At 39.5% G+C, this 22,109-nt stretch overlaps 1 protein-coding gene across 1 annotated transcript in view; it reads right to left on the bottom strand.

Annotated features, from left to right (window-relative positions):
* KDM3B (lysine demethylase 3B) overlaps nucleotides 1-22,109 on the bottom strand; it is a 56,977-nt gene that overhangs the window by 1,613 nt on the left and 33,255 nt on the right. The window contains exons 14-23 of the mRNA XM_065690858.1: nucleotides 21,383-21,662; nucleotides 20,184-20,440; nucleotides 16,619-16,885; nucleotides 10,096-10,267; nucleotides 6,935-7,025; nucleotides 6,717-6,847; nucleotides 3,538-3,657; nucleotides 2,905-3,044; nucleotides 2,382-2,558; nucleotides 1,586-1,720 (exon numbers count right to left, since the gene is read on the bottom strand). Of these exons, the coding sequence (XP_065546930.1) occupies nucleotides 1,586-1,720; nucleotides 2,382-2,558; nucleotides 2,905-3,044; nucleotides 3,538-3,657; nucleotides 6,717-6,847; nucleotides 6,935-7,025; nucleotides 10,096-10,267; nucleotides 16,619-16,885; nucleotides 20,184-20,440; nucleotides 21,383-21,662 (1,770 nt within the window). The remainder of the gene's footprint in view (nucleotides 1-1,585; nucleotides 1,721-2,381; nucleotides 2,559-2,904; nucleotides 3,045-3,537; nucleotides 3,658-6,716; nucleotides 6,848-6,934; nucleotides 7,026-10,095; nucleotides 10,268-16,618; nucleotides 16,886-20,183; nucleotides 20,441-21,382; nucleotides 21,663-22,109) is intronic.

Raw genomic sequence — 22,109 nt, 5'->3', positions numbered from 1 at the left:
GAGGAGGAAGTACACTATGAAGTCACACATGAGAGTTTATTTTGAAAAGTCCTTGTGATCCAAGTCACTCGGATTCACATGAATCAAACCCCAAAGGAGCAAGAAAACAGTATGTTTTAACCCTATGTAAATTAAGATGATGCAACAAATCCTTCTGTTGTCTTTGTATGGAGGCTAGAAATGTTTGTAATTTGTGCATCTTTCAGAAAGACAAGGTGAAAAATCTCTAGTACTCCCAACAATCTCTTCCACGCTTCGCTATTGAACAATCCCAGCTCTATCTTTGTTTCTCACTTCTCAGAAACTGAATTCAGTTTCTTGGCACTTAATGGAACAGCTTCAAGCCCAAGTGAGCAGCTTCATTGCATTTGCTCAACCAGCTGTCAAGCACCATCAGTTTTTCCTGATGTACATATGGTCTCAGCCTTTTCTATCATTTATGTGGCAGTTATTGTTTCTGGGGTTTTTCTTAAATATATTTATATAAATACAGAGACAGGTGTGTATAAAAGTATTATTAAAATATAAATTAAGAATGACAAAGGAAAGCCATAAAGTTTGGGTGAGGCACAACCACAGCCAGTATCCCTGTTCACAGGAGTACCAAGTCCCACTTTGCCAGCAGTTACTTTTTTTTTTAACAATAACCATGAGTCATTTCCAAACTTTTCATTTACAGAAACGCTTCCTCATCTGCATAACTACAGCTGAAGAGGTACAGTGTTAGAAGCTGGATCCCCAGAGTGAGAGTTGACCCTGCTTCTGCTTTCCTTTAAAATCCTGTGCAAATCCGTATAGAAATTTATAGCATTTTTTCACTGAATTGTTTGGAATAATTAACATGATTAAGTTCTGACATTCTTGGGTGACACACTGGAGAACGGCTATATACAGAGTACTCACTTTTGCAAGAACAGCAATTCTGCAGATCTCCACCATCCTTCATTTTACACGCATGAGATTACCAATACACAAAAAATGCTGACACCAAAATTTGCAAACTAAACAGATACTAATTCTTCAGAAGCATACACAGGCAAAATACAGGCAATGTCTGCCCTGGTCTTCTCTCTGTACAGCTTACTGTCTTACACACAATGTACTGCTTCAGTGCATAATATGTTCTGTGCATAATGACCTTTATGGTCATTGAATTCAACCATAAACCTAACACTGCCAAGTCCACCACTAAACCATATCCATAATTTAAATAAGCAAACCTTTGCTTTGAGAGCAGTTTTTCTTTGGACAATAGAGAGACAAATACCAGGTCAAATAAACATCTCTCTTCAAAATAAGCACACTTCCCACTCATTCAGGATCTGCCATTTAAAAACTCGTTCATGGTGACACATGTGTTAGTCCAACAGGGGGAATGTTCTCTGGAAATCCAAAAGCTTTACTCATTTTTGTTTATGTAACACTGTAGACATTGATGCATTTGTTAGGTTTTAAATACTTATTAAATGAGAACCACCAAAGTTACAGAAAGTTGCTGCTTATATCACTAGCCACATGTTTCTAGTACTGAACAAAGCTGGCAGAACACAGGATATACTTAGTGATACTGTCATAAAATCGTTACCTGCAGTTTATCCTCATGGTTTGTATGAGTATTAGACAGGTGCCTGAACTCCTGGGTCAGACGGAAGCAGTGCTTCACATGTTCTGGAGATACAAAATCTTCTGCCACTTTAATGCAGCTGTACAAATTATGGACCTAAAAAAATATCCAGATCACATGATCGATACATCATGATTGAATGAACCATAAAAACCCCTCCTTCCCTCCCCCCGCCCCCCCCCAAACCAAACCAAACCAAATCCCAAACCCCACTATACCACTTAATTAGATTCTTCCACATTTACTTGTCAGAAACAGGAACTGAAGCCTATTTGATCTCGCACAGAATTGTGTTGAATAGTAAAACCAGAACAAAATTCATGACATCTCTCACACGGTCCCTATTCTCCCACATACACCAGTGTTCCCTAAAACAAGCTCTCTGCTGTTCTCCACACTTTGGAATTCTGTTCCCTTGGCTGAAGTTTCACTACACAAAAATGTTTTACCACCATTCACCCTACTTTGTTGTGGGGTTTTTTTGGTTGGGTTTTTTGTTTTGTTTTGTTTTGGGTTTTTTTGTGTGTTGTTTTCTTTTTTTATTCCATCACAATACTGTACACATAACTCAGGTATTTAAAGACATTTTACTAATATAATTACTAAAATCCAATTAAAATAGTTCCTGTAAGAACTGCATACACAGAAAAAGGAACCTAAGTCAGCTGTATTATCTAACAGTTATTTGTAAGTCACAGGTCTGCTATGCCTCAAATTAAATTCTATTTGTCACATGTCCTAAAGCTGGCATACTGACCTGATGGGGAGCACCTGCAGGAATGAATACAGCGTCTCCAAGGAACTGCACTATTGCCCAGCCCTGTACACCATACTCATCATAGAGTCGCTTGCGTAAGGTCTGGTCCAAGTACCAACTTTGGTCATGAATGGGGTCATGATCTGGGGGGTTTTCTTGGCCTTGCTCTTCTCCAACCTAGGGCCAAGATATGGGGTGGGGGTGGGAGGGAAACCATGACACAGCACCTTGACATTGCTGGCTCACAAAAAGCTCTGTACCAAAAAACATAACAAACAAACTATTTCAAGATAGGACACTACTTTCCTTAAGTTCATTTAGGTCTTAACTAGCAACATGTGTATTAGTATGAAGATTCTAGACCAGGCTGAGAACTTGGGAATGTAATAACTATTAATGTCCTCAAAGACAGAATTAGAATAGCTATGCATTTGATGTTGATAGCAATTTGTATTATTCAGCTGTTTTAAGCAAGCTAGTCAAGGGATCCTGTCAGCTCAAGCCTCCTTTGTAATAGACATACCTTCCGGAGAAGTTCCCGTATCTTTTCAGCATCCTTGGCAGCATAGATATGCCACAATGCTCCGGGTTTCTCTCTTCCTTCATGGATTCGTTGCTTTGTTACATCATCAGCATCTCCCTCATCAATTGTTTTCAGAACCTCTGAAAGAGGAATCCACATGAAAGAGATATGATTACAAAGCTTCTGATTTCTGACATACAGAAGAGGAAGGAATATTTTGAGCCATTAAATCCAGTCACACTGCTACTGCAACTGCTGCATCATACAGTGCCCTTTCTAAGCATATCAAGCTTTTTCTTAACAAAATGCAGGAAATGTATCAATTGATAGCTAATCAAAAAGCTTAAGTCATGAATTCAAACTGAACTAACTGCAACTATTCAAATACAAGAGTCTTCCTCCTTTCTTCAGGGAGATACCTAATTTCTAGCAAAAGTCTGCTGTGTCCAGAGCTGGAAACCAATGAAGCATCACTGCACCTTTAAATATGTGCTGCAGTCGTAGCAAACTGCCTTGTGTATTTGTATTCTGTATCATAGATATGACAAACTTAAACGATAAAAGGTACAGTCTGCTTTCTCACACACACAACTAATTTTTAATAGAGAGAAAACAGCTTTCCTCAAACATTACCATCATCATGGGTCCCTTCCCCAATGGGAATCCCAACGTACACCATGACATTAACAGCATCAGACACATCCAAGTGCAGGTTTGTGGTACCAACTCGTCTGTCTTCTGCAGTAATTAAGCCTATAATAGAGTGTAAAATAAAATCAAGTTCTATTTAAGCTCTTACAGAAATATAACCTGGCTTTAAGATCTTTCTAGAATGCTAACTTTAGACAGCAGTAAGAGCAGAAAACAATGTCAAAGGGCACCTAAAGTAGTTATATTCATGTCATGCGTGGCTTAAGTAAAAAGCTTACCGATAACTAGTATTTTTATTTTGCAGGAAACAGAAGTAGCAAATGTAGCTCACCCAAGCCATGAGAAAAGCATTTTCAGAACAAAGCCTGAACTTGTACTTTACGATTTTGTCTCTCTGAGGGTCATTTATACAGTCTGTAGTAGTGACTCATAGCTTTCATAACACAAAGTCAGTAGGCATTCTTTGGCACTGTTTTCCTTTGCTTGGAAGTACAAGAGAAACCCCAACTGCTTTAAGTGGCATTAGCATCGTACTGCACGCAGCAAGTCACTAGACTGCTGTAAGTATAAACCTCCGGCAGGTTATTTTCTCATACTCAGCTATAAAATCCATAGGATCAGTTGAATTCACAGCACTTATTGTCCAGTTCACCATTAACAATTCAGATGGAAACTATGGAAAAACAGCTGCAGACTCTCAAATGCTTGTACCTTTATACATTGAATGATCTTACACCTCACAAGTGGTTATAAACAACCAAGAAAGATTTCAAATGTTTACTGCTTAATTCTTTCACCTTCTCATCTGACCCTTTAGTAGCTCTCTCTTTTTACTTTACCATCTCCTCTAGCATGTAACATGGGGAAAAAAATTAAAATAGAAAAAAAAAAATCTTTGTATCAACACACAAGAACGTGATTATGACCACAAGACTTCTGGTAAGTTTTATGATCACCATTGTATTTATCTCTTTTCTACTTAAAATACAAGCTTCTGGGGACAGGAACTCAACTCACCGTACAGTACCCACCACAACCAGAAACAGTAGCTAATTTAGCCAGTCTGCCTAAACATGAACTTTAAGAAAGCACAACTGTAATACAAACACGGGTAAACATAATATTGAAAAATACTGAAAAAACAGGCCAGACAAATTCACAAAAGATAGGTTAGTTATTGACCTCAAGTAATGACCCTTATAACCTCCACCTCAAAAATATGCTTTTCCAGATGCAGCAGGATGTGATTAAAGAAGTGTCATTCCTTAATTATTTGCTAGTGGTGTAAGCCACACAGAGTATGCTGGGAAATACAAATACAACATCAGTGGTAGGTCTTATGTTAAACAGTCCATGTATTTATATATATAAAAATTGGTCAGTATTTAAGGGTCCTTTACACACAAAGCCTGTTGAAAGGAATAAGATTTCTTCACAGTTTATTTCTGTAAGCAGGCCTTTTGTTTAGGTAACTGAATATCACTTTAAGAACCAAGCTTCAGCCAAAATTTTTATATCTTATTGCTTTAAAATGCTAAGCACATGAAAGACACTACCTCACTATTGAGAACATTTTTCCATCCCATACTCAGAAAACTAAGTTACGTAATTACAACCAAAATACATTTAATACGCTAGAAAAGTTACTCTTATTCAACACAGAACTGCTGGTTTTATGTCTAGGTCCACCCTTTATTTTCTCTGTAAAGCAGCTAAGAGCAAAATGATACAAAACTGTTTTTGAAGACAGCCCTAGCTAAGTTTTTCTTTTAACTTGAAAGTAAACGAAGTGTAATACTTTTTCTCTGTGGACCAAGACCTATACATCTAAGAAGGATGAAGTAGTAAAGGGTTACATTCTATGCAAAAAATTCAACAAAATGCATCTACTCCTTCCATTGCTAGGAACCAGCAAAACACAGCCAAGTTAGCTATGACTGATAGCTTGCATCTTGCCACACTCCTGTATATTTCTCACATTATAAGCCACTTGGTGTACAGCCTTCTTCACTCAACTTACATGTCAAGTAATACATAAACCCAAACCAAACACTGTTAAATACTGAATAAGCAGAATTTGCCTAAGTTCACAACCCCCTATTTTTTTAACTTTTATTTGTGATGTCATACTGCTAACCACCCCCCCCCCCCCCAAATAATTCCCCAAACGTTTCCTCAGAACTGCAAAAGCTCTAAAGAGCTGAGGCGAGTTGTTAGAGTAGATACATCAATAATTGGAACACAAAACCTCAAAAAACCCTGCAACCCTGCCTCATCAATACTTCAAGAGAACTATGGAAGTTACATTAGGGTAAATTTGCTACCACATAATTGCCTTGCAAGATGGCTGCAACTCTTTCCTTATCATTTGATGTGTTTCAGTATATACAAAGAGCAACTACTTTAAATGTTATTTATCTTACCCCAAAGTTGCAAAAGTATGTTGTTCCAAATCAATCTCCTGGAACTTTAACAATAATTTCTTTTAAAAGTCTCCAAAACCTGCTTTTGACTGTGACCTCAAAGACCATACATTCAGAACTGAAATAATTCAAGTTGATATTAATTGTTAATATATCCTCTACACTCTGCTACATTAACAATCAGTTGAAGGTTTAATGCTTCACAGCCACATGCAGGGTATGTGTTCAGGCAAAAGTTTCCTCCATTTGTATGCTATTTACCTACTATATAATTATAGTCTCAAGAAGACAAAACTATCCAACTCAGGTAGCTGAACATGGGGAGAGTTTTTTCTTGCATGCTGTCTGTGGTCTGTGTTGTTAGACATGGATTAAAAAAATTACAGCCCTGGTCAGAAACGTGAACACACAGACTGAAGTGCCCAGAAGCCAGCTAATTTTTATCTTATGTGTATCAATTTATGTCAAAATATATTAATTTCTCCTTGAACCCTGTAGTTTACAAACTCATATGCACAGCTATTGGAAACCACAAGGCAAAAAAGGGCACATCTGACAGACAGGACTAGCCGAGCAATTGATCACAGGACCAATTAAAAAAAAAAAAGTAATGACAGTGTGCTCTAGAATAAGCACCAAGTTCTGATTAATGCCACAGCCCTGTACATGCCCTAAGTATAATAAAGAGAATAACAAAGAGACACAAAAATCAACATCTACAGAACTATTCTCACATACCATAAGCATTGTACATTTTGGGACCCAAGTCAGGACGAACAAAGTAGCTTGGTAGCCTAGAAGCCAAATTAAGTCTGCCATCCCTCTTGGTATATTCAGGAAGAGGAAGGTTTTCCATCAAGTCCTCAAACCTAGAAAGCAAAAAGAGAACAAAGGCATGTTCTCCTCCTACATTGCCTACAGCAGTTCTGTAGGTATTGATACTAATGTTTTCTTACCTTGTAGGCATCATATCTCTGAAGTCCTCCCCTGGAGGCCAGTCCTTTAACTTTAGTACCATTGGTTGACCATCCTCTGACCGTAGCCGTTCTGCAAGAAACAAATTAAGATTTCTTCATGTAGTATCTTTTTACCAAGCCCATTGCCTTGGTTAAGCACTAAGTCTATTGTACCAACACCTCTCACATTGCAGCAAAATCAATCTTGATTTTAATTTGGGCTTCCAAGCATTATGATAGTACCATTGAACAACAGTTTATATAACTACCTACAGTAAAAATTTAACAGATCTTGCACAGCTGCTAAGTTTTAGAATAGGTTTTATTCAGCTTTGAAAACAAGCCTTTCCAATGCATTCTACCTTACTACTTTTACCAAAATCTAAAGGAGTTTTATCTTTCATTTCAAGAGGAGTGGCACTTCTGTAAAATTAAAGTTACTGTTTCATGCTCTGAAATCAACCCTAACCTCAGTATAAAGCAAGAAACTATGGTACGCTACACTCAAAAAAGCTACATGGTGGGCAGCTAATGAAAAGCCTTTTTAGTTTTTTCAATTCTTTTTTGCTGGAGGCACTCAAATTAGCAGGGTGCTGAAATCAAACATTTATTCTTCACTTCAGGAGTAGAACGTTGAGTCCTGACTGGTCACAGAGAAAGCTAGTAGCACAGAAAGATGACATTACATACGCAACAGTGGATGTACAATACGACGGCACTGAGCACATCAACTGCTGGTTTGCCTCAGATGTTAATAATGGCTAAGAGAATATATGTGGAATTGGTAAGTGGAACAGCCTAGAAGGCTCAGCATAACATTCTGAGAGAAACAAAATTCACTCTTTACCAGATTCTTCACAACTCTACATGAAGCCATCAGCTGGAAAATGGGGTGTACTGACTGCAGCCTGACACCTTCAATCTCCCCTTCCCCAGAAAGTAATATCTTTAATTAATTACTACTTTACCAAGGATTGTCAGCCAAACAAAAAGCAACTGATCTTACCTAGACCTAGCAGAGCTGCTCACAGCACCAAAAGAGAAAGCATACCTAAGAAACTAGGACTTGGAGACCTGTGACTCACATCTGTGTTATACATCAACAGGCTACAGAAGACAGCCTTAGTCAGCAATATATTATTTTATTGAACTTAAAAGGAATTAAGAACTGCAGATATGAAAACCAAACTGACTGATTTAAACCAAACAAATTTTGATGAGCTATGGACTTTAGATAGAATTTAGACTTGATTTTAAAGCTGTTTCAGAACTTCCTGTAGTCAAGATTTTGAACTCATCAAGGATCTTTGTTCCAAACATGGAGAAGAAACTTGAAGGAAGGTTATTCAGAAAGGACAGAGTAAAGAGCTATCTGGAATAAAACAAACGGATCTGACAAATCACACAAAATCAGACAAAGTCCAGAAAACATCTCATTAGCAAAGAAAAGCAGGTCTAAGAAGGCTCAAAACAAAAACACCTGCTAGAAGTCCACTTAGAACCCAAAGATATTGAAAGTAAACAGCAACAAGATTAAAACTAAAATATTATATTGAATAATTAATGGATTATCTCAATACCACCTCCAAATTCAGTGCCTGTTCTACACCTCTTCAATGACTTAATGCAAGTGTGTGGGAACCACCCATGTATTTGAGAAATCTCAAACTCATGTAATGCAGAGAAGTCAGTGTCATTACATAATTGGCAAAGTTTTCATATAAATTAAGTTTGTGAAATCTCTGGACTAGTAGCAGATAATGTTCCTCAAAACTGATGATTGCACATGGCTGAAAAACACTAAATAAAAAGTATTTAAAAGAATCCAGTGAAAGTGATCAGGTTTCCAACCTAGATCACTAACACTTCTCATATGAAGTATGAAAATAGTATTGTCTAAATGAAACACAGCAACTAATTTTGTTGAAAGGAGCATCATCTGTCTAGAGGCAAACAACAAATAACACTTCCCAAAGATAACTTGACCCATACAAATAGACTATTTTCATGAATGACCCTAGCACAACAGTAAAGAGTTCGTGAATTTTCGCAATTAACATTAACACACAGAAAGACCAGCCCATTAGTTTCTTCTAGGCCATTTATTTCTCAGCCATAATGGAAACAGTATGAAATTTAACAGTACAAGAAGTAAGACTCTGTACTTGGAATCATATGAAAACATGTCAAAAGTTGAGAGCTCTTTTATTGAAAAATTACTAGGGAAGGGAATATTCTTGGTCTACAAACCTATCACTTCATTTGCTATGAACAAACATTCTATTAAGTCACCATTTCTGCTATGTGCACAAGCAATAAATAGAGAATGCTTTATTCACAACACTAAAATCAGCAACACTGCAAAGAACCATTACAATTCTAACATCTGTAAATATAAACCCACTCTGATCTAGGTATATACAATCTAAAATAGAGAACTCCTTTTCAGAAGCTCTTTAATCTGAACAGTTACATCCCCAGGAATTTTAACTGGTTAGCTTCCACATCCATACTTGACAGAAGGTTTTCTTGAAGAACTGCTCAAGCATTAAGTAGTGTGTTACCACATGAGATACACATACAGCATTGCTATTTATAGTACATATACACTTGTGTTTGTACTCATACATGATCTACTGCAAAATAATATTCAATGTCAAGTTTACTTAGTTGATGAATTCCACCAAGTCTGAGTTTTAGCACCAAAAGCTTCAGTCTGTTTTAGGTCTGCAGGTTCCCTTTAGTTTTATAATAAAAGTTGAGGTTGGAAGGAGTAAGGGTAGTCAAATTATTGTCTTAACAATGGTAACTGGTGACTAATTTCACAAAGTAAAAAAAAAAAAAACAAAACCAAAAAACCCACCAAAATAAAAAGTAGTTTCCCACTAAGTTGATCATCTTTTGACACATGAAAGTACCAAACACCAACACACTATAGTACAGATGTAGTTTTCTCGGGCAGCCCTGCCCTAATCTTCACCAATAAAGTATTATCTAGGGTGTGCTACACCTGAGAAGCAATTGCTTCTTTGGATGACACTAACAGATATTTGGATTTTGTTGTTATTTTTTATTTTTTAAGAAAATAGGTGGAAAAAGAGGAGTTGGAGGTAGTAAGACAGACTACTCAGTTAAACTGGTCAGTCATAGGTATTACTTACTAGGTATTATCTCAAAGCCATCCCAGAAGTCACGCACTTTCACGTCTGAAATTATGGCACAGTTCCTGCAGTTCACCAAATCTACATCTTGATCTCCAAATTCCAGGCTGAAAGCTTCTGGTTTCCAAAGCTCTGACTTCAACTTCTTATGGACACCAGATACCAGCACGGGCTGAGAATACAAAGATGAATGCTTACTCCACCATAACCAAATTTCTTACACATGCAGCCAAACTTTAAGAGCTGAGACTCCTGGCTACCATCATACAGAAGACACCAGAAATCTTTTTCCATCTATGTTTGGGTTTTGTGTAACAAGCAAATAATCAGAGTGAAAGCAAACTTCAGTTCCAGGCCATGTGCAGTTGCCTTAGAAGGGGTACTGTATTAGACTTACAAGCTTTAAGGCAAGCGTATTTGGTCTACACAGCAAGGTGCTGGCAGCAGAAGTGGGCTTTGTGAGATGAGGCTGGGAGCTCCTCATGGCTGGACACAGATGGTTTCACCTGGCTCCAACAGCCCCATCGCTGGCCAAAGCTCAGCCCATAACTGACACTGGTAGCACCTCTGTGATAACAGGAAAGGGTAAAAAGTGCTCTGCAGCTGCTGGGGGAAGGAACTGAAACAACCCTGCAGACACCCAGGTCAGTGAAGGAGGAGAGGGAAGAGGTGCCTGCAGCCTGTGGAGAAGACCATTGGGAAAGCAGGTTGCCCCACTGCAGCCTGTGGAGGATCATGCTGGAGCAGATATCCACTGCAGCCCATGGAGGACCCCATGCTGCAGCAGCAGGAGATACCCTCAAGCAAGCTGCCACCCATGGACAGCCCACACTGGAGCAGGCTTCTGGTAGGAGCTGCAGCCCTTAAGAGAGAAGCCCATGCAGCAGCAAGTTTTCTGGCAGAAACTGGGGCCCATTAGGGACCCACATTGGAACAGTCCGTTCCTGAAAGACTGCAGCCCATGGAGAGGACCGATGCTTGAGCAGTTCATGAAGGATGATGGAAGGACTCCACACTGGAGCAGGGCAAAAGTATGAGGAAGAAGGAGCAGCAGAGGTGAAGTGTTATGAACTGACCATAAGCCCCACTACTATTCATCCTCCCTGTGCTGCTCCGAGGTAGGGAGTGGGCAGAAGAGCCAGGGACAAAAGAAGAAAGAGATGTGGCTGGGGGTAGGGCATTTTTAGCTTTGTCTTTGTTTCCCACCATCCTACTCTATTTTTAATTGGAAATAAATTATTTTCTCAAAAGTTGAACCTGTTTTGCCTGTGAGAGCAATCACTAAGTGATCTCCCTGTCTTCATCTCAACACACAAACGTTTCCACCTCATTTTCTACCCCTGTCCTGTTGAGAAGGGAAAAGAGAGCGAGCAGCTGGGCAGGGGTCTAGCAGCCAGCACAATCCACCTGTGTAAGTACACTGGCTGTTGAGTCCTGCTACCTCTCCTTTTTATGCACAAATGCAACTACCACTAGAAACAGCATTAGTAGAAAAGCCTTCTCATATGAAATTTTCTTACTCTGGTAGGACTTTTTTTTAAACAATTTAACTCTTTATGTATAATCATGGATCATCATTAATTCCCTGGGACAAAGCCAAGTAGCAAAAAAGTGGCTATGCACTCAGCAAACAGCATTTTAAGATGTTTAGGCTAACCACGTATATATATATTCCACACCATGATTTGAGTGGCCTCTACCCTCTAATGCTCAAGGCATTTGCTAAACTAATACTAGGAAAAGGTATACCAGACAACCTTCTCAACACTGGCCAAGACCTTGGTCAGCTCCTGTCACCCTGCAATCCCTAGAGAGTGTTACAAGACTTGAGATAAAAGGAAGAGTGTATGAACTCGCACATGGACTATGCCATGTAAAGAGTTCTGAGGTTAGGAACTGCTACTTATGTTCAAATGCTAATGCAAGATGTGCCCTATACATTAACAATGACCTGAAGGTGTATCTTGGCTTCATTCATATGAATAGCTCACTACAACCAAGAACACAGATGCCCCTAGACATTCCAGTAGTATCAGCAAATTAGGCAAAGATTACCTACAGAGCTATAAATGAGCAACTTGAAAGTTATGTTGTTTAAAAACACTCCAGTAACTATCCACTGCTTCATCTGGATTGCCCAATGGCCTTTAACAGGAATACTACCCATTTTAGTGTCTAAGTGAGGACAAACTACTCATTCAAAAATGAATGGAGGAAAACCCACAACTTTGGGGATAACAGAAATAGCCTTGGTTTTCAAATGCAACAAAACATAGCCCTTAAGTTCTAAAAGGCAGCAATGAAACCCCCTCTCTAGAAGAGCGAGATTTAAGAGAACAAGGAGTTGTTACTGTAGTCCTGTCAATTTCAGGTAAAAAAGGCAGAAAGCTTCCACAGAACCACAGAAACATTTAAGTTGGAAGAGAACACCCACACACTAGTGTTTTCTTTGTGTTTATGTTGAACTTCCCAGGTTTCAGTTTGTGCCCCCTGCCTCTTGTAGTCTGGCAAGGGATACATACAGGCTGTTCAGGAATGATAGTTCAGGTATGACAGGCCAGGAAGGCGAGGAGGGAGCACTGCCATTTATGTGAGAGAGCAGCTGGAATGCATGACATGTCCTGCAAGTGTCAGTCGGCACTGCTCTCTCTCATTTCCTCTCATCAGGTATCTATACACATTGATATGATTTCCTCCCCACACTCTCCAGAGCCTTCTCTTCTCCAGGTTGAACACTCTCCCAGCCCCTCTTCGTATGAAAGATGCACCAGTCCCCTAATCATCTTTGTGGCCCTTCGTTGGACTTTCTCCATTAAGTCCTTGTCTTCCTTGTACTGGGGAGCCCAGAACTGGACACAGTACTCCAGGTGTGGCATCCCTCAGTGTCAAGTAGGTGAGGGAGGAGAGATCACTTCCCCTGACATACTGACAATGTTCTTCCTAATACTGCTGCCCTTCATTGTTGAGAGGACACATTCTTAGCTCATGGCTACCTCCTGCATCTGCTCCTACAGCTTCATGCATTCCATCTGCTCTCTCACATAAACAGCAGTGCTCTCTCCTCACTGTCCCAGCCTGTCATACCTGAACCATCCTTTTTGAACAACCTCTATGTAATCTCTTGCCAGACTACAGTAGCACAAGCCACCCCACTTCTCAATCATATTGGTGAGATTGTGGCTGTGCAAATGTACACTAATTCCTCCTGTTTGTTCCTTGTATTGCATGCATTAGTGTGCAGGCACTTCAGAAAGACACAGCCATGCTGATTTCCAAGAAACATTACAAGAACTTTCCCCATAATGCTGTGATGTACACAGTTCCTTACTTATTGTGCATACGCTTGAGGTGGAGATCTTTCATCCCCGTTTTCTTGAGTATGAGGTATCTCACATTCATGCTACTTGCTTGTCAACCCAAACAAACTGTCTTGATCACTGGTCATACTCTCCCTCCATTATTGTTCCTGACTTACAGCTCTCCTAATCACGCTGGACAGCCTGTTGGCTAAAATACTCTTATGGATCCCATCTCCTCCATGCAGACCTCAATCCCCAAATAGGTTCCCAAAATCCCTGTTGTTGAAACTAGCTGCACAAACAATAGTTGGCATGCAGGACTGGCCAACCCCTTCTACCTACTCACTGCCAGGATTAAGAAAACCACCTGGGCTCCATGACCATTTCTCCCAGAGCCATACAGTCATTCTTGATACTATTCAGGTACTGGACTGGTACTATTTTTCAGGCCAATATGGAACAGCAGCAGAGGATAAACATCTGAGGGACAGACAAGCTTTGGCAGTCTTTCCACTATGTCCCATGGTAAGGCCCTGATAAGCAGCAAACCTCCCCAAGATCACAAAGCAAGACACACTGATCCCAAGTTTAAATATATTCCTTGATCCCAGCAGCAACTGTAACATTCAGGCAATGGAAAGGTTTTAATCATATTCTACAAAAAACCTAGGATCACGGATGAGGAGTAAAATAACCTTTCACAGGAAGGACAGAAACTGCTGCCAGGTAGACATAAAGGCTAACAGATAAATTAGTCTTCAGTCCAAGAAAATGACAAATTTTGATCCCTGCTGTATTTACTCAACCCACTGAACATAAGGGGGAAAAAAAAAAAAACCCAAACTACTTAACCTAGTAGGACCCTTCCAGCTACTAAGCAGAGAATTTCTCATGGAAGAAAGTGCTCTCTCTAAGTGAGAACACAGCTAAGGTTGCAAGACAAAAGAATAGCAGACTTGGTTGGCAAGACATTTCCTGCCAAATCTGCTCTTAGACTACAGGGAGAAAATAGTCTGCTGCTATACAAGGGGTCCTCTGAATGATAATGTCATCCAAAAGCATCAATAGCATATCTTGGGGTGAAGCCTAAAATAGAGGGTCAAAACAGTACATGAGCATGACAGTTATAGCCAGAGCCTCCAAGTGTGCAACAACTTGGAAGGCAATGCACACTGCAAGCTACACATCTGACAGTAGATTTGTAATTTCATCTCTGGACTCCACAAGTAGCCTCTCAGGATTTTTTAATGGACAAGAACCCCAAAGCCATGTGCAGCAACTTGCACATGGTGATTAAACAGCCTCATCTGCAGAGAAACAGATAAGCGTATCTTTTTTAAGTATGACCAAAGATTTAGGATCCTCCTCAGTGACATGATTATTGCTGATAGGGTAGAGAAAATTATCAGAGTATGCTGAACAGAAACTAAGGAGCTCTTTGCTAAGTAAGGGAGATGGCTTACACGACAGCACTGCAGAAGAATCACTTGAAATCCTTTATAAACCAAAAATATGCAACAGGGTTTTTAAAAAATAAGGGGTGGAAGGGGAAGCCAGGAGAGAGGGAAAAAAAAAATAAAGAAAAAAAAAGAGAAGAGAAGAGAAGAGAAGAGAAGAGAAGAGAAGAGAAGAGAAGAGAAGAGAAGAGAAGAGAAGAGAAGAGAAGAGAAGAGAAGAGAAGAGAAGAGAAGAGAAGAGAAGAGAAGAGAAGAGAAGAGAAGAGAAGAGAAGAGAAGAGAAGAGAAGAGAGAAGAGAAGAGAGAAGAGAAGAGAGAAGAGAAGAGAGAAGAGAAGAGAGAAGAGAAGAGAAGAGAAGAGAAGAGAAGAGAAGAGAAGAGAAGAGAAGAGAAGAGAAGAGAAGAGAAGAGAAGAGAAGAGAAGAGAAGAGAAGAGAAGAGAAGAGAAGAGAAGAGAAGAGAAGAAGAGAAGAGACCTTTGTGCACTGCAAAAATCTCAGGTCACCACTGCATCAGGGGAAAGCAGCAACGCCAGCACTGAGCTAAGTTTTTCAACTTAGCATTGAGAATCAAGGGTGTGCTGCACAGTAGCCTCTTCCACCTATTAGGAGCTGGCTAGGGCAGTCAGATAAAGAAACCAGTAATTCTGTGGTTGATGGTGCCAGAGTCCTTTCTGCAGTTCTTATGGCTACATGCTACTTATGCTTGTGCCCAGGGGACCCAAAGAACAAAGAGTTCCACAGGACATGCTAAACTTCATTTTAAAGTAATCTGCTTCTGGCAGGAATGGACTTTGAGTGCCAAAACAGAAACATGCAGCTTGATCAGTTCCTCCACCACAGCTCAGCAGTCCACATCCACAAATAAGTACATGTGAGTGCCAAGAACATTAGCATAACAACAGAAGAGCCAACAAACAACTTGCTCCAGAAAACAGGATGTTAACTGTTTAGCACCAATGATCTCAATTCCTAATAGTCAGTGAAGGCAAGGGCATCAGAGGTAGCCACAGAACCAAGTGCCAAGAACAGAGTTTAATTGAATGGACATCATATTCTATTAGAGATATGGCTGAGATTCAGCTTGTCTGACCAGACCTTTCTAGAGAAACCTAAGGTGTAGCACTACATACTGAAATCTGAAAAAGTGACGATGCTGGCAGAAGGTCTAAGGTCCAGTCTCTTGACCGAAAGCCTAACCAGCTGATGACTCCTCAGACAACCCAGAGGAGTGCTCAATACATGAAATGCTGAGTTCAAAATAATACTTGGGTTCACACAGACTGTAGGCTCAGGATGAGACATGGCATCAAGTACACTCAAAATTTCAGCAGAAATTACTAGATACAGCACTTGTATTCTTGTACATGCTGCAGCTGGAAGCTGTACCTTCCCCTCAGGCTATAAAGCATCAAGTATGGGGTAGATACTAGGATCATACAGGAAAGCATAGTGGATTTGCTACTGGGCTGTAATAGAGCAGGTTCAGCACAAACCATATTAGATAAAAAAAAGGCTGTCACAGCAAACATCCTCATACTGGCAAGCTGAGAAAAACTCACTGGGCAAGAGCACACGGGCTCAAGTCAGTAAAGGATGGAGTGGACAGGGCTGCTGAGTCTTGTTTACAGAGCTGCAGTCAAAATCTTCATCGTATTCACTCAAGAGCAATTAGCCGAAGTTTGAATGGAGTTGTCAATAAAGTTGTACAGGTTAAAATTTATAACAGGGTATTTATAATCAGTAAGAGTTGGCTGTCATCACCCACCTGGCCTTGTTTCCAGCACTCCCTGAAGATCTTCCAGTTGTTTTTGTTGCTAGGATCATGAAGGCAAAGGAGTCTACCATCACACAGCCAAGAGTGGGAAGTGTGTGGATCCAGCACATTTAAGCCCATTACCATTTCCTTCACCTCTCTCTGTGTGTCAGCTAAATTACTAGCTCGTTTTGCAGCATCAGATGTCTTCTTATTTTCCACCACAGAAGCAATGATATGGTCTAAGAAGTTAGGCAGGCTGGCTTTACCTTTGGCCCCCTAGAAAATGTAAATCGAGTAAGTTTAGTCTTAAAACAGCATACATACTGACACATATCTGCTGTCATTCAGATTTTAGTCATGGACATCTTGCTATCAAAAAAACACCTAACAGTAATCAAATCAGCTTGGAGATAGGCATGTATCTAGTAAGAACTGAAACAGCTATGGCCCTACTTTATAACAGTAAAACCTAAAATAACCTGCTACAGGGTATCTAGAAAAAATGTTAAGGGAACAATCATAGAATAGAAAACTTAAGTTCTAAGAAAGTGAATTCAACTCTGGCACAGATAAGTTGCTGAGTATGCAAACATTAAATAACCACTGACAGAGAGGAGAAAGTGCTTCCTCTATGTGCAATGTTAACAGAAACATTGGTAGACAGCCTCTCTTATTCTGGCATACATGTTCCTCAAAGGACATTTAAAACTCCTCAAGGGGTGTTTAAAATTCAGAAGAGGTTAATGACACAATCTTAAATCGTGTTCTTAACCTAAAAAAAAGTAGAAGACTCATGCCTATAGCAAGATACTTAAGACACTAAATATACTTCATATATTGAACAGAAGATAAACACTAACACGACCATTATTCACAAGACATCTATGGAAGGGGTAAGGGTGTGATAGATTTCTGGCAGCAAAGAGCTTCTTACTTTAGCCAAAAAAAACCAAACACCCCTCAGAAAACAAACAAACCAACAAAACAAGCAAACAAACAAAATAACATAAAAAAAAAAAAAACCACCCAAAAAACCAAACCAAAAAAAACCCCACACCCCAAACCAAACCCACACATAAAAAAAACCCACAAAAAAAAACGGGGCTGGAAGCTGAGTGAACGGAAACAGTGAAGAACTAATACTGGAACAATTTTGTCATCTTCTTTAAAAATAAAGATCAATAGGCAGAAAATTTACCATATGCAGAGCTATGAATTTAAACATAACACTATTCATAACTGAAGATATTCATTCCAGGTCAGACGGAAGACATACAGATTTGGTGTAACTGCCTGCTGACATCAGGCTAAGTTACCCTGGGCTGGGTGAAGCCAAACCTAACATCTCAAGGAAGGAGATTACATCACTTCTCCGGGTAGCCTATTTCAATATTTGAATGTAAAGTGAGATTTTTTTCTTATATCCAGATAGAATTTTCCCTGAAACAACCTGTATCTACAGCCTCTTGCTTGTTAACACATATCCTTGTGAAAGGAGTACCTCCATGATCTCTACAACTACCTTTTAGATAGAAGATCGATCAGATCCCCAAAGCATTCTTTTCTCTAAGATGAAGAAAATCAGTTTCTTCAACTCTTCTTCATGTGTGAAGCTCTCCAATGTTTTAAACATTCTTCATAGCCCTCCACTGGACCCCTTCCATTTTTTCAGTGTCATTCTTCAACTGGGGAAAGCAAAACTGGAAACAGTGTCTCAGGTGTGGCCTAACAAGTGTTGAGTGGAACAATCACATTCCTTGATGTGCTCCAGCTGTATGCCTGCTAATGCAGCCCAGGACCATTTGCCTTCACAGGCACTGCACACAGACGGAATGTTGGCTCATGTTCAGCTTGCTGTCCTCTAGGCTCGTCTCAGAAGGGCTACATTTCTGCCAGTTAGGCCCCAGCCTGTACTGCTGCTTGGGGGTTTATTTGTTCTCAAGTAAGACTAGATCATAAAATCATCTGCTTACAATGGTCTTAAAAATGTACCTCTACACTGATTCTACAGAGGCCATGGAATATATAATATCCAGTTTAATAATTACAGTCAATGCTAACTACTCTTCACAGCAGAATTTCAGTGCTCCAGAAACATCAAGATGACACTTTTCATAAGCAGCCATCTATTATTCCTCTCAATTTGATCAACACAACTGTTGCTTCTCAGGTATGTTATGTTCATTCTACATAAAGCATCTAGGCATTCAAGCAGGGGGCTGGACCAGAGTTACCCTCAAGTTCTTTCAAATCTAAATTAGTCTGTGAAGACCAGAGGTCAAGAAAGTGAAAAAAGACATTACACAACAGATCTGATTCAGTGTGGTAAGAGAATGCATGGAATTGGTGGGACAAGGGTACAAGTTGAGACAGGCCCTTCAAGCCTTGAAGGGGTAACTTGCTATTAAACAAGTGATCACAATTTCTTTGCCTGAACTCAGTGATGAGAAGGGGTGGAAGTGGTATTGGATTCACTTTCCTTTAGCAGTGATGTATTTTCCTGTACAGTTCCCTTTATGAAAATCAAACAACAGGAACACATTTCAGTATTTAAAGGGTGGCTACAAAGAAGACAGACACTACCTCTTCAGTATTCACATGGAAAAGATGAGGGGTGATGAGCACAAGAAGTTACTCCTGGGGGGATTCTGATTGGACACAAGAAGAAAATTTCTCACAATGAGAACTATCAGCCACCAGAACAAACTCCCCAGGAAGTGGTGGACTCCCCAACACTGGGCACTGTTAAGATTCAGCTGGAGAGAAGGCTAGGACATCTAGTCTAAGTCCTGCTTTGCCAAGAAAGGCTGGACCAGATAATCCTCGAGGTCCCTTCCAACCTGGGATTCTAGGATTCTCTGAACTATTATTAAGGTTCCATCCTTCCATCCTAACACAGAGGAAAAAAAAAAAATAAATCTGCTACGAGACAAGCCATTTCATCATCTTCCTCATTCTACCTGCCTGAGTGTTTGGAGAAAGTATTCTCCAGGAAGAGCTAAGCCTTGATAAATTCCACAGAATCTATTCTTCTCAAACAAAATGCTTTTACCTATTTCAATAACCATTGATTTGTTCAGGGCTTTTTTAAGGTTATTTCCTCCAGAATGGACTAAAGATAACCAAAGTACCCAAAATAAGAACCCAGAAATAGAAATCAAATTTAAAGTGCAGTTGCTATCTTAAATGCCTTTTAAGAACATACAAGTGTTTTTACAGAACTGGTTTGCTCATAGATTTTTGTCTTTTTCTGTGGCATGCTCTTGCAACATTTTTAAAGATGTGGAATTTAAAGCGAGCTTTTATAGGGATGCTGATTATCAGTTAAACCATTTAAAGACTACATATAACTCACTTTTTTGGTATCTTGCAAGGAATAGCTTCTCCACAGCAGTAGTAAACCAAACCACTAACTAACAATTAGCATCAGAATTTGCTGTGTCTTTGTAGGGCGGTCAGGTTTGGTGAGACATTGCATTTGTTTCAACATTTAAAAATAAGATACTATAAAAACATTTAGATCATCAAGAAATCTTCCACAGACCAGATATCAAAGGAACACAAAATTACTTACCGTCGAAGCTGCAGAAAAGACTGGAGGAAAGGGGACTCCTGTGTCTAATGGGACCTGAGGAAGCTTTCCTGGCCCTGTGTGCAGCAGATCTCTGAGGCTGGAGCCTTCGGCTTTATTGCTAGATGTCACAGGGCCCAACAAGAGGCTATTAAACAGCTTTGGAGTTAGTGGGGAAACCTTTGTAGTGGAGTTGAAGGAATCCAATCCAAAGGGTGAATGGGATTCTTTGTTAAGCACTGACCTCAGTGATCCTGATTCTGCAAGGTAAATAGCAACATCAGCAAAAAAAAAAGAAGATAAAGTTCAAATGACTAAAAAGTTCTCTGGAGTTATTTGGTCTTTCATTAAATAGGGTATAGATAGAAACTTGTGGAAAAGGTAAATTATAACCGTAACAGTGCATGAGGTATCTCAATTCACAGTCATCATATACTTCAGATAAATTTTACCCTTCATGTGCTGTTTTGAATAGCACAGTGGATGTGAGTGCCTCTAATACAGAACAAACCACAACTCGGTAATAGACTCAATCAAATAAACATTTCCTTGACTTTCTGAACTAGTGTTTCAATATGAAATATTTCATATTTTAACTGTGGTCAAAATTATTAGTGACTAAGCCCTAAAAAACTAGAGAGTCATGAACATTTAACACTGACATATAAAGTAGTTCCTGCTAGACACATGGACAGGAATAAATCCTGTGTTAGTTGTGCTACCTCTTGACAACTGGGAAGTGTATTTTGTAAACACTTATTTCATATTGAGAATCACACTGAAACTACCGAGCATTAAAGAAGATCTAAGCTTTCATTCTGACCCTTCAATTGGACTCTTAATTCTTTGAAAATGCACTCTTCACACAGCACACAAAACAACTTTATTTACTTCAGTGAAGTGACAAAGTTGCATCTGAAATTGATTACATCACATACTAGCTGCTTATTACTTAGAAAATAAATACAAAAACTGGCAATAAAAGAAACCAGGAGTGACAAGACAGTATGTTTATCTTCAGCTGTATCATCTTCTTTCCAGCTTTGAGTATTTCTAAACCTGTAAAAGAAACTTGTTCTAAGAGGCAAAGGGAGAAAACTATCATCTTGTTCTTTTCTACTCAGGGCTAAGCACTCTCACAAACAATAGCAACCAAACAGTATCTTCTAATTCCAACACCAGACAGTATGTCTTCTGCTCACCTTTTGTTTCTTCTTTTGCTTTTTGCGTTGCTAGATCAGCAAGCCAGTGTAAGGCTGACGATGGAGCTGTTTCTGGACAAAGCGGTCTGTTAGTCTTTATTTCACCAGTATTACTGTTTGGTAATGTCTCTGCTTTTGCAGATTCTTCTATCCTATTATCAGTTGCTTCAGATTTTGGAATGGTGTCAGTTTCTAGTTGCCCCACTCCTGCTGTCCCTGCTCCAGTGGAAAAGGTGTTCTCATTTCCAGAGACTGATGCACTAGGATTTACAGTCGGAAGCTAAAACAAAGATATAAACAACTGCTAAATGTTGAATAAAGGGAAGAGTTCAACTTGGGAGACAGTTATCTAATGCATTGGATTTTGTTTGTTGATTTTATTTCATCATTTGCTTTAAGCACACAGTAGAATTCCTTTACGCTTACACAGCAGCAGAGTACAGGAGCTGCTTCTCCACACACATTAGACCTTGTTGCATGAATTCTTACCATGCCATCTTTTAGTTGTCTTTTAACATAGGCCCAGGCTTTTTGATTTCTTTTTTTTTTATAGGATAACTTTTGGTGTGAACAGTAGCAGAACGGCTGTAGATTCAGCAAAAAATTCAGGAACCATAATAAAATAAATGCGTACATTGCAAGCTACTTGGTGGTTTGGTTTAAGATACAGCATCAATATGAATGGCTTCTTACCCAACTTTTACATAAGAGCATTAGCCCAAATATC

The sequence above is a fragment of the Lathamus discolor genome, chromosome 10 (genome assembly GCF_037157495.1).
Source record: "Lathamus discolor isolate bLatDis1 chromosome 10, bLatDis1.hap1, whole genome shotgun sequence".
Taxonomy (NCBI): domain Eukaryota; kingdom Metazoa; phylum Chordata; class Aves; order Psittaciformes; family Psittacidae; genus Lathamus; species Lathamus discolor.
Note: the sequence above shows the minus strand (reverse complement) of the source record. Positions and strands in the feature narration are given on the sequence as shown.